Source organism: Myripristis murdjan, chromosome 14 (genome assembly GCF_902150065.1).
Source record: "Myripristis murdjan chromosome 14, fMyrMur1.1, whole genome shotgun sequence".
In the NCBI taxonomy this organism is placed as follows: Eukaryota; Metazoa; Chordata; class Actinopteri; order Holocentriformes; family Holocentridae; genus Myripristis; species Myripristis murdjan.
The window spans coordinates 867129-882500 of record NC_043993.1 but is presented as its reverse complement, the minus strand read 5'-3'; the positions used below and the strand labels follow the sequence as shown (position 1 = coordinate 882500).

General features: G+C 41.4%; 1 protein-coding gene across 1 annotated transcript; it reads right to left on the bottom strand.

Moving 5' to 3' along the window:
- Positions 1 to 11723: 11723 nt before the first annotated feature.
- On the bottom strand, positions 11724 to 14021 carry LOC115371568 (forkhead box protein I2-like). The gene is made up of 2 exons (XM_030069021.1): positions 13254 to 14021; positions 11724 to 12565 (listed from the first exon to the last, which is right to left on the bottom strand). Exons 1-2 carry the CDS (start codon positions 13834 to 13836, stop codon positions 11724 to 11726), a joined length of 1425 nt encoding a protein of 474 aa, XP_029924881.1. The 5' UTR covers positions 13837 to 14021.
- Between the last annotated feature and the right edge of the window lie 1351 nt (positions 14022 to 15372).

Genomic DNA, 15372 nt, shown 5'->3' with positions numbered 1-15372 from the left:
TACTTTTTATCAACTAAGTATACTTTCTGTGAACTAATACTTAGGTAAGTATACTTTTCAGATACCTGTCCACTCAGCTATTTGATTCAAGTAAGGCTATGCCAACTCAGTGGCCTAGTGGTAGAGTGTCCGCCCTGAGACTGGGAGGTTGGGGGTTTAATCCCTGGCCGGGTCATACCAAAGACTCTAAAAATGCTGCCCATTGCCTCCCTGCTTGGCACTCGGTATTTGGGGTTGGAATTGTGGGGTTAGATCACGAAATAATTCCCAAGCACAGCACCGCTGCTGCCCACCGCTCCCTCAGTGGATGGGTCAAACGCGGAGAACAAAATTTGCATCCTTATGCAATATGAAAACAGTTTAATTCAAGTATAAACTATATTTCAAGTACATTGAGTATACGAATCGTTTACTTTAAGTAAAAGAGTAGTACAACTCAAGTAGGAAATAGTATAATTTAAGTATACTTATATATAAGTAAAGTAACCTTGAAGTTTACTCGAGTATACTCAAAAGTGGGCCAAATCAGGGTACTTTTAGTATATAAGTATACTTTGTAAGTATACTAACTAGTACATATGTAAGTACACTACTAGTACATAAATACAAGTATAGACAAGTTTACGCGCCAAACCCCGGGGGACACCATTACCCTACAAAAATGCACTTCATTTCTGCCGGAAGTGGTTTGCGCAGTGTATGCCGGTGTAAACAAACTTCCATGCCAACGCAGCTTCATCTGGACATGTAGCTCGCTGCTCGTGAGGTTTCAATTTTAATAATTATGTCCTTACAATGGGAACACGGTTCAACCACCTTGACTGTTTGTGTGAAAATAAAAGTTTATGTAAATGTAAAAATGTAATTTCATTTCATTATTGCACTGAACTACGATCATGAATGCTAGGCCTTATGTTCCTTAGTGTAACAGTTTCTTTTAACACAGTTCATCATTCATAGTAAGCTCATGCTGTACATTAATAACACTGGATGAATGAATTGCTTTGAGGAAAATAAACAAATGGCTTCAACAAGAAAGAGAACGTGTTTAATCCTAACAGGTATTAAACCGTAAAATACAGAAGCAGCCCACATAATTACACCACTATAAAAATATTCATATATAATATTAAAAATACAATGCACACAATATTTGTTGTGTTTATCTGTATTTAATGAACAACATGGCTGGGTGTTGATAGACAGGGACACAAGGCAAGATTCTAAACCTCACGAGGCTCTCTGATCAGTGGACTCTTCAGGTTAACTAGGCCAGCACACTACCGCACACGTCGTTCCCGAACCACTTTTTTTTTTTTTTTTTAAGTAGGCCTATCCATCTTTAATTTCCTTTCGTCGGCAGGACAGAGCTAGCTAGCTAAAAACCTATGTATGTCTGTGGCTAAAAACAAACCAGCACGCCAAAACGGAAATGGATTGCATCGATGGGAGGAGTTTAGGATGTAGAGTGGAAACGGCTCATAAAATTGTCTATACTTAGTAAGAAAAGTATAGGGGAGAGTGGGGTAATTTGTGCCAAGGGGCAAGTAGTGCCACCCTTGTTATCTAGAAAACTACAGAAGAAGTTGGTCATGTGACCACATATTTTTGAAGAGGCATCCATTTCACTCATCCTGCAAAGAAGGGAGACACATGGCTTGAGAGGTAAGCACATTTCAGTTCAAAAAACATTTTTTTGCCCTCCAAAGTAAAATTTCCATGATCAAGGTTTTTTGATTGCTGTGTTTGAACAATTCTAGAAAACTTTGAAAACAGTTCACACAGGTTTTAGTACTTTAGTAAGCTACACCATGAGTCTATACAGTTAGCATGATGTTAGCTCAAAACAGCTGGGGGATGCATTTTTTTCAAAATGGTGGGCTTGGGGTAATTTGTGCCAAAGGGCCTTGGGGTAAGTTGTGCCAGTGGCACAACTTGTGATTATATACTATATATTACTTGTACATTGTACATTGTCTTCTTACCTTTGATCACTGAAGCTATTCAGATTCAGATGAAGATGATTTGCAGGTGCTCATTTTGGAATTTTTATTTTGTTCTGGGTATGTGTTCATGTGGCACAAGGCCTTGTTATAGAAAAGTGGCCTGTGATCTTGTTAAAATAATAAATAAATGTTAAATAAATAATTTTGTATTGAATTTGTTTTGCTTTTATATAGCATTATCATTTGTGAGATTAAAATGATCTGTTTTACTTTAATTATCAATGGCACAATTTACCCCAGTGTATTCTCTCTAATGGCACAATTTACCCCGCACCGGGGGCAAGTTGTGCTACAAAACCACTTTTTTTTCAAAAGCTATATTTCTCAAACAGTTTATATAAGATCCAAAGTGATTGTTCCCAGGGATGCACAACATCCTAAATAGGGATGGGCGGGGTTAACCGGGTACCCAACTATCCGAGGGGAGAATTTGCTACTCGGTTACAAATTACTACTCGGTTATCCACGGCATACAAAAGTGCCCAGTCCAGCTTAGGATCAAACTACATTTATACAACAGGTAGATCCGACCGAGCAATCTGATTGGTCAATCAGACATTTAGAATGTGCTCAAATGAGCAATTGAGTACGGCTAGCCGTGCTTAAATGAAAAAAAAAACCTCATCACTGAATATATTACTCCTCCCGCAATATTAGCTATTTCCTGAGTCTGTGTGGTTTCCATGGCAACACAAAACGTTTCACTGAAACCCGCATCAAAAGCCGCTGTCAGCTTTGTTCGCCTGCATAATGGACCGTTTGGTTGTCAATTTTGATTTGTTTGGCGACCTAACTTTGGATAAACGGCTGAACGAGGAAGACAAGACAGAAGAGAAAAAGGAGAGATACACGAGAGTGACGAGTGAAGAGCTGGATCAGCTGGAGAGGTCAGGAAATGAAGCCGGTACGGCCGGTCAACGTCTTGGACCGTCAAATGTCTACAAGACTACCTGACAAACACCGGGCAAACAGCTGATTTCTCACCTAAGGAAAGAAGAGCTAAACAAGATCCTCCGTAATTTTATGGAGCTTTAATTTCTAGGCTATAATAGAGAATGAAATGCGGAGTCAGCACCACGGACAGTAGGCTACCTGTAAGATTTTCCACGGTGATGTGCGGCTATAACTTTTTTCTTGTTATTAATGTGCTAATGTAATCAGTTATTAATCAGCCTATTAATCGTTATTAATTTGTTAGTCTTTATGAGTTGCCAAGACCATTGATTTAATTAATTTGTCAATTCGTTTGCATCTGTAGGCTACACTGACGTGAACATTTAATAAATCAACACATCTGAGAAAACTGTCGTCTTTATTTCAGAGGTAAATTTATAATAGCCTGAAAAGGTAATTAGCAAAAGCCCCCGAAAGGTGGGGTTGAAATTGTATAACTCTGTTCAGCCTTAATGTGACTGCTTACTGTTACTTTTGCTGCTTAGCCACATTAATCGGAGCTGACGTTAAATTGGAGTAACGCAGCCCCAGCTGAAATAAAACATCTGCTGGTGAGTTTATGAAAAGACAGATGTTTGTTGTGGTGCTGACACTGGAAAGCAGTAGCCTGTATTTAAATATAACTGTTAATATAAGTTGGTTGTAGATAAAGATCAGCTGTGTCGCTGTCACGGCACCTGTTAGATTAAAAATGACTGAGAAGTCGGCAGAAGTAGGCTATAACTATCGGTCCATGAAAAAAAAAAAATTCCAGCGGATATTCTATAGTAACAACATGATTGAGCTAGCAAATAAATAATTTAGTCTAACATCTAGATAGATATACATTTTCAATTTTCAGAGAGAGGGTAGGCTACCTACTTAGCTATGCGCATCCACACCGAAGACTGCTTATTCCGTCAGCTTCGTGAACACTGGTTGAGACCGATTTATTTAATAAATGGATTCAACCACGTACACCAGGGAGCATTTATACATGTTTAGCCTATTTTATTTAGCCTACTGGTACATGGATAAAACATGAAAGCAGTCTACCACCAAGATAACGATGACTGTGAAAAAAGTTTTCTCCTCGATTAAACAGGGGTATATTGATGCGCTGTATATGAAAGATTTTATGTGTCCCCATTTAACCTAATTACTCGGGTAATCGAGTATGCCCAGGCTAGGTTACTCGGTTATAAAATTAATCTAAATGCGCATCCCTAATCCTAAACTATATGTGCATATTTTAGTTGGAGGCATTACTGTAATCCCCTCGCTTTAAAGGCACTTTAAGTAAAAATTGGCACTATTTACCCCACTCTCCCCTACTTGATAAAGTATACTCAAACTCCACTTAAGTCTACTTGGAAAGGTAAACTAGAAGTTGACTTCTTTTTGGTAAGGCTTGTTGTTTCCCAGAGCAGGAGGCCTGGATTTAACCCTTTGCCTCGTGCTTACTCCCCTGGCTGTGGGAAATCTGACTGCTGACACATGTGATGTGATGTGATCTCCACTTTCCATGTTTGGGCTCTGCGCTAACACCCTGTGGTGCTGTGGGATCTGCTGACTGAGACATGCAGCACTTTAATCTGCCTGCAGAATCTCTGCTGTCGACTTGTTGTGGTTAGAATTGTCGGCTCACTCCAAAACGCCCGTGCACGTCCTCTGACTCTGCAGATTCACACAGCCAGGAAGTGCCTTTGTTCAAAGACGTCGATGTCATCATCCCTTGGCAGCGGCGAGCCCCCGTGGGAAGCCGGGCTGAGGATTAATGCGGACCATTCCCACGTCTGAGAGGAGAGGTGGAGCTGTTTGTTTTAGATCTCTGTGGCAGATGAAGGAAGGGAAGGACTGATGATAATCATGTCTGCTGTTAGGCTGCACCATGTCTCCCACGCTTTCTATAATAAAATCAATAATAAATATTAAAATGACAACTTTTAACAGGAGACTTTATATTTTGTTCTGCATTTTAACCATCCTTGCTCTTACAGTTAGAATTGCACTTGTGAGACTGTACCTCTCGTGTTCATTTTTTATTTATTTATTTAAATATTATTTTATCTCACTATGTTGTTATTTTACTCTATTTTATTGCATAATTCATATACCGTATTCTTCTTTTATTGACATGTATTTTCGTCCTTTTATTTTGTGAAGCACTTTTAACTACTTTATTTGTATCGTATTGTGTGATATAAGTGAATTTACCTTGGCCTTTTTGTCGTTGCACATAAACAAACACTGCATTTCTTTTTTTTTTTTTTTTTACTGCTTTTCATTTATTTCTTCAAAAAAAATTCTGCAAAGCTCAAAATAGAAAACAAGCATCTTTTTCACAGTAGCAACTGTTTCCAAAATAACCAAAAAATAAAAATATATAAGTAACTCAAAACTGTATAATGTATAGGGGAGAGTGGGGTAATTTGTGCCAAGGGACAAGTAGTGCCACCCCTGTTATCTAGAAAACCATAGAAGAAGTTGGTCATATGACCACATATTTTTGAAGAGGCAATCCATTTCACTCATCCTGCAAGAAGGGACACATGGCTTGAGAGCTAAGCACATTTCAGTTCAAAAACATTTTTTTGCCCTCCAAAGTAAAATTTCTATGATCAGGGTTTTTTGATTGCTGTGTTTGAACAATTCTAGAAAACTTTGAAAACAGTTCACACAGGTTTTAGTACTTTAGTAAGCTACACCATGAGTCTATACAGTTAGCATGATGTTAGCTCAAAACAGCTGGGGATGCATTTTTTTCAAAATGGTGGGCTTGGGGTAATTTGTGCCAAAGGGCCTTGGGGTAAGTTGTGCCAGTGGCACAACTTGTGATTATATACTATATATTACTTGTACATTGTACATTGTCTTCTTACCTTTGATCACTAAAACTATTCAGATTCAGATGAAGATGATTTGCAGGTGCTCATTTTGGAATTTTTATTTTGCTCTGGGTATGTGTTCATGTGGCGCTAGGCCTTGTTGTAGAAAAGTGGCCTGTGATCTTGTTAAAATAATAAATAAATGTTAAATAAATCATTTGTATTGAATTTGTTTTGCTTTTGCATAGCATTATCATTTGTGAAATTAAAATGATCTGTTTTACTTCAATTATCAATGGCACAATTTACCCCAGTGTATTCTCTCTAATGGCACAATTTACCCCGCACCGGAGGCAAGTTGTGCCACAAAACCATTTTTTTTTTCGAAAGCTGTATTTCTCAAACAGTTTATATAAGATCCAAAGTGATTGTTCCCAGGGATGCACAACATCCTAAACTAAATGTGCATACCTATACAGAGAAAGTACACAAGTACTATAAACGTACCAAGCACTGCACAACATTGATGCTAAGACTGAAAATATTTATTTCTTACCATATTCTCAGTTATAGTAACATGTCAATCAACAAGGAAAATCAGAACCAAATAGTAGTTTTCTTCTCTGTAGACAAACAGGACACTGAGGGAAGCTGCACTGAGAGTTCAGCCAAACCTCAGCAGAAATACAGCAGCGACAGTAATTCTTCTTCTTTGTTCAGGTGCTATCACTTCTTCAGGTCCCTCTCTACCTCTTCCTCTACCTCCTTCTTCTCCTCTTTGAGCTCCTCCTCTCATTCTCACTCTTCTTCTAACTCCTTCCATTTTTGTTGAAGACAGGTGAACTCACCTGCTGGCTTTTACACCTTCCTGAGTGCTGTGTTTTCAGTTTAGCACGTGTGTTTCCACAGCAGGTCGATGTGCTTATCCAGTTTGTTCATTAGTGTGCTCACTGGCAGGCCAGGGCTTTGGATATGAGAAGGAAAACAGCCTCACAATCCTTCTCTGTGTCTAAGGTGTGAAAATGTGTGTAGAATTTTGCAATCACTGTGTGTAATGTTTTGCAAAAAGTGTGAAGCTGAGTCTGTGCTTATTGTTGTGCAACTCTGCACAGCTGTTTTGCTTCTTGTGTGTAAAGATTTGTTAACTGTGTGAAAATTTTCATTTTAGTGTGTAAACAAAAAACTGTAAAACCTGATACTGACCTTTCATACTGTGTGTGGTTCTGTTGTCTCATGCACCATGTGTCAGTAACTGTGCTTCTGTCAACCTTTTAGTGTATTTGTGCACATACTCAAAAACCTTTGTCTGACCATAAGACTTCATCTTAATTCTCCACCTGCTCCTCCTCCTCCTCTCGTTCTCTCACCTCTTCCTCTCTGTCCACCATTGGCCTCCGCTGTTGTCCAAACCAGATCTTTACCTGTGGCTTATTTATGTAAAAACGTTCTCACATGTGTAAATATGGAAAGGCAAAAGGCAAAATAGTTTAGCAATATAGAGACCAGTGTTCACAGTTTTACCAAAAGTGTGTTATTAAATTACAAAGTGAGTGTAAAGCAGTGTGTTGTGTTTCCAGTTGTGCAAAAGGGTGTTATACAATGACAAAGTGAGTGTAAAGCAGAGAAGGTGCCTTCAGTTTGACTCACTTGGTAAATGCATCACCTACAAGTGTTAGTGGTTTCAGAGACAGCGTCTCAAGAGCCACTGTTGGTGTTTAAGCATTCAGAAAAAAGATGCAAAAGAAATGGGATCATTTGTGATGGAAACACATTTCTAGAATAAAATCAGGACATGCAAATAGATTGAACCACATGACCCACTGCTGTTTGACCTCTGACCTCAGACAGAGCTGCTGTCAAGATGGATGGTGATAATGTTGACCGGTCAAGGTCGACAGATGAGGAAATAAAGACATTCCACCGTTTCATGCATCCAAATATTATGCAAATATGCTATATTAGGGCATCACTCCTACTGAAGTTGTGGATCGTGTCGCAGGAACAATATCTGTGGAATGAATTGTACCCTGCTGTTTCACCATGATGTTGATGGAGGACGCTGCTAAGTGTGTCTGGAGATGAATGGTGAATGACTTTGTGCTCAAGAAAAATTTCCCCAACGGGACAGTAAAGTATGTCTTATCTTATCTTAGCTTAACTTATCCTATCCTACCATTAAAAAAAAAAAAAAAAAATCTTTAACCCTTTATAGGGCACTCATTGAAATACTTGGAAATTAAAAAAAAAAACAACCCTAGACTGTTATTAGAGAACATGACAGGACTTAAATACTTCCATAAAAATTTTCTAAAATTTTCATTTTGTAATAGAAAATCAAAGCCATTGAGATTGGTCAAATGCCACAATCATGTGACCTGGGATGTAGAGCGATCTTTGCTGATTGGCTGGGAGAAGACCAAATGATTATTGAACTAACTGAGACAAGAGATGGGCCTGATTGTAAAATTTCTGAAATGACCAAAATAGTCACTATAAGGGTTAAATCATGCCTGGTGATCTGTGGCAGGATATTTTGCTCCAAGACGTCTCTTCAGCTCAGGGACAATGTCCCACCAGTGCTGTCCCATGCACGGTGTGATTAAAGTGGCTTTAGTTTGTCTTGTGGTCATTGGCAGTGCAGGGACGAGCTGCTCCACACCTCAAAAACAAGCAGCAACAACCTGCCTGCTGTGTCAACAGCCTGCGGCTTCCCGGCCTGTGGGAATCCACCGGGTGTTATTATTGATGTTACATTACATCACTGAGCTGGCACATTGTTTGATTGGTTTGAAGAGGCTCGCTGTGTTATATGGCAGTTATTGTAAGAGGGGAATTTTTCATAAAATAAGCTCACGAGGAGACAAAAGGAAAGAGAGAGACTCTCTCTTTCTTCTCTTTCTTCTCTTGGTGTTCAGTGGTCTCTCTTCTACCCTAAAACACACACACACACACACACACACACACTGTTCTTGAATTACGCTGTGGCTCATTAATCTGCTGGAGAGGAGCAGTTGGTTTGATCTTGATCAAACTGTAGCTCTGGCATTCTCTCCAGGTTTCACAACAAAATGTCACCTTTGTTTGTTTTGCCATGTCAGCAGTTTTGCGGTCGTGTTTCGTAACCGCCATTTGTCAGGGAGAGCTCAGACTTGTTTTAGCTGCTGCTGACACGTTGTTGTAAATGCACTGCCCCTAAATATTCGATTTATGTGTGCGAATGAAATCTATTTCTTGATTTATTTATCCATCTATCCATTTTCCATATATCTATTTTTGCCAATTAAGGGCCAATTAAGGGGGCTAGAGCCAAACCCAGCATGCAACACTAATTTGAGCACAAAAGCTGTCACATCTGCAGGAAACTGAAACATAACGGTGTAAATAAATGGGAGCTTGTTTTTTCCCCACCAAATCCCTCAATTTATTTTCCTCAGTTGTGGAAATATGGATGTGGAAATGATGTGGTTATTTCTGAGGAGATGCATTTGCTGCATCTATACATTGTAATAAAAAAGAAAAAAATTATCCTATTTATGCCAAAAGAAAAGATCATCCAGGTGGAAGGTGCCTTGCTGCAGGGCTGTGTGGACGTGTGGGTGTGCTCACTGTGCTCTGCAGCCTAACCCTTCCTGTGAAATAACCAGAAAATAACGATTTATTTCTCTGAATCACTGGTTTGTTCTCACTACGGCTCCTCCTTCTCTTCATTCACTCTCTAGCTCACTCCACCACCGCTGCTTTCTCTCTTTTGCTGGTGCTCTCTCACTTCTTCTCTCATCTTTGTTTAAATTGAGTTAGGACGCCCATGACAAAGTCTAGCTATACTTTGTTTGTAATCAAGCGAAAAGAAAGCTAAAAGTGCTACATGGTATGCAAGGCTCTGGCAAAGGCTGATTCTGTTTTTTCTTCTTTTTTTTTTTTCTATTTTTTTGCTCAACCCCATACTGTACACACTCTGATAGCCTAAAGACACTACCCCATTCAAATGAATGGAAAGACCTGATTTTTTTTTCCCACATTCAAAACGAGGGTCTTCTTGCTATGCTGCTCATACTCAGAGGCATTTGTATGCCTGTTGCAAACATGCAAATTCCAAATAGAAACAAGCAGCATATCGATTCCAACCTGCAAACTTGAGAGACTAAAGGCCGGATTATGTTTCTTTTAAAAATGACGCTGCTGACACAGCAACTGGACATGAAGCCAGAGGGGCGAAATGATGTAGTTTGGCTGACCAATCATAGCTCTTGTTGTCAGTGGGGGGCCTGCGTTGGGGGCTACGTGGGGTCTGTGTAGTTACAATTTTTCGGAGGTGTGCGACAAGGCTCTGTGGCGGTCGCACAACCCCCATAAGCTTCGCACAACCCCCGCACGCTCCGCTTACACAGAAGCATAATTCAGGCTTAAACCAGCAGATTTGAACTTATACTGGAGCCCATGAGTGGGTTTTTATTTTGAAAGGTTTTATTTAAACCTCTGCACAAAATTCACTTCATCTTATGTATGTATGTATGTATTCTTTTTATTTTTGGGGTAACTTTCTTGTAATTTTTATTTATTTCCCAGTGTGTTTGTATCAACTTTATCACAGTTTTCTTGTGATTTAATTGTAAATATATAATATAAGAATTACAAAAAGTTTTCTTTTCTATTTTTTCTGTAATTGTTTGCTAATCTTCCAATTATGCTTACTATTTTTCAGTTTTTTATGCTAATATTGTGGTCATTTTTCCTGTAATAATCTTTTTTCCACATGAGTTCCACAGGAGTTCTTTCAGCACCAGACTGATCGCACCACGATGCACCACAGAGCGACACAGGAAATCATTCCTGCCTGTGGCCATCAAACTGTACAACTCCTCACTCTGAGTGTCAGACACTCTGAGTCAGTGGGCTGGCCCCATAAACTAACTCTTGTGCAAATTCCCTCTGTGCAATAATCCATATTCAATACCATACTTATGTGCAATAACCTGTGCAATAATCCATATTCAGTACCATACTTATGTGCAATAACCTATAGTGCAATAACTCCTGTCCATGTTTGCACTTGTACATATATTTTTTCTTTCTTTTTATTCTATATATATTTATATTTATAGTCCTTTCTTTATTTTTTACTTTTTTACTCTATTATTTTACTTTACACTTTGAGTGGGAGTTGTTATTGTAACAAAAAGTAATTTCCCCCTGGGGATCAATAAAGTATTCTGATTCTGATTCTGATTCTGATTCTGATGTTTTCACATGAAAGAATCTGAGTGAATCTGCTTGAGTTTTGAAGGCTCAGGCACCAGCCCAGTGGTTCTTGTGTTGCTTGTTTGTTTTGTTTTGTTTGTTCATTATTTTGTTAGTGACTTCTAGATTAAACAATAAATCAAATAAAAAGTAAAGCATAAGAAAACTTGATATGTTAATTGTTCATGTTAATTAACTATTTGAATGAATATGTAATCTGTAAGGTTGTGTGTGCGTGTGTGTGTGTGACTGACTTAAGTAATTCATTTCCGAATAAAACTGACAAAAAAATTCAAATTTTATTTTAAATTTTATTCCAAAAGCATAAAAATATAGTCCCATATTTACAATACAGAAAACCATTCCCCCACTATTTCTCTCAAGCAACACTGACCAGTACAAATAGCTTCAAAGATATTACATTCACACAAAAAAAATGTCATTTTCCAAAAAAAAAAAAAAAAAAAAATCACATCCCAGCTGTTTTTTTACAGTGAGCTCAGTGCATTCTGGGCAGCTTGTGGTTTTCAGTCTACACAGAAACACCAATCTGACTTTCAAAAGTCTCTCTCCCTGTGTAAAGTCAGAAGTTTTAAAGTCGGCATTAGCTTCAGCTTAGTCTCCTGTGTAAACACATTCTCTATCTGTGTAAATGGCATTCAGGTGTGGGCGCCTCGGATTCTGTTCAAATCTCCTTTAGTGAACTTGAAGCAAACATTCACTGCTGGAGAACCAGGGACTCCAGGGGGGCCGAGTCACTGATGCACAGAGGGGACAGAGGCTCAGGCTGGCCCGGGAGCTGGAGCTGAGGGGCCTGCATGGCTGGGTAGAGGGGAGGGGAGGAGGGCTTGGCAGTTTGGAGGTCTGCATAAAGCAAGGGAGAGCTGGCCTGAGAGTTGGGGAGGGAGGAATAAAGAGGAGGAGAGGAAGACTGAGGGGACGAGAAAGAGGGGTAAGAGGAGAAAGGAGGAGAGGAGAGCTGGAGGGAGGGGAAAGGACTAGACAAAGGCTGCAAGGAGGCGTAGACGGGAGGCGAGGAGGACGTCTGGAGGGTCTCCCACTGCGGTACCACAGCACTGGGGGAGTAGGAGGAGCTGTACGCCTGAGGGGGGGATGCTCGGTCGGGCACTTGCATGGCCAGGTGGAGGGGGGGCGAGTAAGCCGGGATGTTTGCGTGAACGGGGGTAGAAGAGGCCTGGGAGTTGGGGAGAGAGCAGAGGGGAGGGGGGAGGGTGTCCAGCAAGGAGGGGAATGTGCTGGAGAGATACTCCGCTCCTGTGTCCTTGGCTGCCACAGAGACCATCTGGGGCAAGAAACCGCTGAGGCAGGGGGCGGAGTCTGAGAGAGGGGGGAAGTCGGCGCTGCCATCAAGCATCTCGGGGTTTTGGGGGCCCTCAGAGCTTGGGGAAGAAGAGCAGGAGGAGGAGGATGAGGAGGAGGAAGCTTTTCTTTTGTTGTCGACGACCAGGCTGTCCGATTTCCTCTTCCTTTTGCGGCGGAAGTTTCCGTTGTCAAACATTTTCTCACAGTTGGGGTCCAGCGTCCAGTAGTTCCCTTTTCCTGGAACAAGACAGGAAGAGCAGAAGGTTAGTTCTCAAGTGGCTCTCTGAAAGAAAATGTTCTTAACCCTTTATAGGGCAAGTGACTATTTTTGGTCATTTCAGAAATTTTACATATCAGGCCCATCCCCTGTCTCAGTTAGTTCAATAATCATTTGGTCTTCACCCAGCCAATCAGCAAAGATCGCTCTACATCCCAGGTCACATGATTGTAGCATTTGACCCATCTCAATGGCTTTGATTTTCTATGGGAAAATGAAAATTTTAGAAAAATTTTATAGAAGTAATAAAGTCCTGTCATGTTCTCTAATAACAGTCTAGGGTTGTTGTTTTTTTTTTAATTTTATTTCAAAGTATTTCAATGAGTGCCCTATAAAGGGTCAAACTTAGAAATGAAGGAACAAAGAGTCATTTGAAAAAAAAAAAAAAATGAGTGACCTTCTTCCTCACCATCACCTGTTGCATAATTTCTCTTTCAAATCTCTCACTCGCTCACACATGCACTCTCTGTAACAGCATCCCCCAAATGTTAAAGCACTAAAATCTCAAATCTTTTGATCTTTGTTGGTAAATAGCACTGAGACTCTATTCTCAATTCAAAGTATTTCAACACAAATTCACAAACTCAAACCCCCCCCCCCACCCCCACCCCCACACACATCCCCCAGCTCAGCCCGGTCCCTCCTCACCTGGGTCGCTCTCGTCCCGGGGAACCTTCCGGAAGCAGTCGTTGAGCGACAGGTTGTGCCGGATGGAGTTCTGCCAGCCAGCCTTGCTGCGGCTGTAGAAGGGGAAGTTGTTGGCCACGTACTGGTAGATCTGACTCAGGGTCAGCCGCTGCTCCGGGGCGCCCTGGATGGCCATAGCGATGAGGGCGGAGTAAGAGTAGGGTGGCCGGACAAGGCGCATCAGATCATCCTGGGAGGGCAAGGAGAACCAGGAGCCTTGGAGGAGGGCAAGGGCCGCGCTGGGGCCGCCGGGGCCGGGGAGGACGGGCCTCTGCAGGTTGAAGACCTGGGGAACAAAGCCTCCGAACGCTGGAAGTCCCTCCGCCGCCGTGGTGCTCTTGTCAGGGCTGTCGAGGCAGAGGTAAGGCTCGGCAGCGGCGGGGTGGTATGCTGAGGCAGCCGGGGCCTGTTCAGGAAGAGCCGGAGGACTGTAGAGGCTGAAGTCTGAGGGATCCAGACCCAGAGACGGCAGATCCTGCTGGGGGAAAGAGTGTCCAGACAGAGGAGGGGACAAGCCTTGCTCTGGGACGAATGACGCCATCATTCACACCTCTGTCTCTCTCGGCTTTTTTCTTTCTTTTGTCCTTTCGTCGGTCAGATATGCCTGCCTCCCAACTTTTGATCAGTCCAAGATGTGTGTGTTTGTCTGTCTCAGGCAGTGTGTGTGTGTGTGTGTGTGTGTGTTTCCTCAGTCTGTCATCATCTGTGTATTTCTAGTAGCAACACAGCTCTTGTCCTCTCCTTCCACCTGCTGTGCTCTACACCTGCTGCTCACCTGAGGAATTTATACCCCACCACAACACGCACTGAGGAGCTGATTGGCTGGTGTGCTAACCCTAACCCTAACACACACACACACACACACACACAAACTTTGAAATTGAGCAGCTTCAAGCAAAGTGTGTGTGTGTGTGTGTGTGTGTGTGTGTGTGTGTTTGTACATTGGGGTGAAGAAGGGAGTGGGTAATTTGAATAAGAACAGGTTGAATTCCTCCCCTCAGGGAGATAAGGGCCTTAAGGCTAATGCTGAGGTATGTGCGCCCCCCCCCCCTCAACACACACGTGCACGCACACACACACACACACACACACCACCATCACCAGTGTGTCAGACTCACCTTGTGTTGGGGGTGGTGTCTGCGTGTTTTAGACCGTTACAGCTTGGCCCTGGTCTGCTGGCTCATACAGTACAGTACAGACAAATCCACACTCCAACTTTAATTAAAATTCTTTTTAAAAAAAAAAAAAAAATCACATGCTGTTCCTGATGTATTGTCTGTGTTGTTTGAAAAGATATATACAGCATGACCGAACCTTTTCCAAATTAGCTGACTTTGGCAATCTGGTGGTTCACTGGTTAGCAAAAGGGGCCCGGGACAAAATCCTGGCCGCAGTGGAGCCTTGCTGTGTGGACTGTCCATGTCCTCACTGTGTTTCAGTGGGTTTCCCCACCATCAAAACATGAATGCTCCAGAATTTCCCTGGTTGAGATCAATAAAGTATATCTATCTATCTATCTGTCTATCTATGTTAGGTTAACTGTCCTGTCAGTGCCCCTGACCAAGGCACGGGCGTAGGACTGGACTTGTTCCTGGGTGCTGCATGTTGGCTGCCCACTGCTCCACTGCCCACTGAGTTTGAATGGGTCAAAATGCAGAGAAAGAATTTCCCTGCAGGGATCAATAAAGCTAAATTTATTATTTATTTTCTTGCCTATCATATAATGTACAGCAACCTGTATTTATCACATCTGTAGTGTATGTGTAAGTGTATGTAAACATCATTGTAAACATCACACACACACATTGATTGATTGATTGATTGATTGATTGATTGATTGATTGATTTTCTATTTGCTGTGATTCTGCAGCCTGAAAACAACAGCATCTTGGCTTTGAAGCTGCTGAAGAGGAAACATGAGGGGAAAACATGAGGGAGTTCAAGGAGATCGTGTTAAACACTACAGTCAAGTTCCTCTTCATGTCAAGGGGAAAAGATGTCTTAAGCAACATTTCAAAAACATTCAACTGAAAACCTCTGGCAAAAAAAAAAAAAAGATTAAATTGTTTCATTACACTGC

Coding starts and splice junctions, on each gene's coding strand:
- LOC115371568 (XM_030069021.1), bottom strand. CDS start 13,836: ATGATGGCGTCATTCGTCCCAGAGCAAGGCTTGTCCCCTCCTCTGTCT. Junction 12,566..13,253: donor CCGGGACGAGAGCGACCCAG/GTGAGGAGGGAC, acceptor GTCTTGTTCCAG/GAAAAGGGAACTACTGGACG.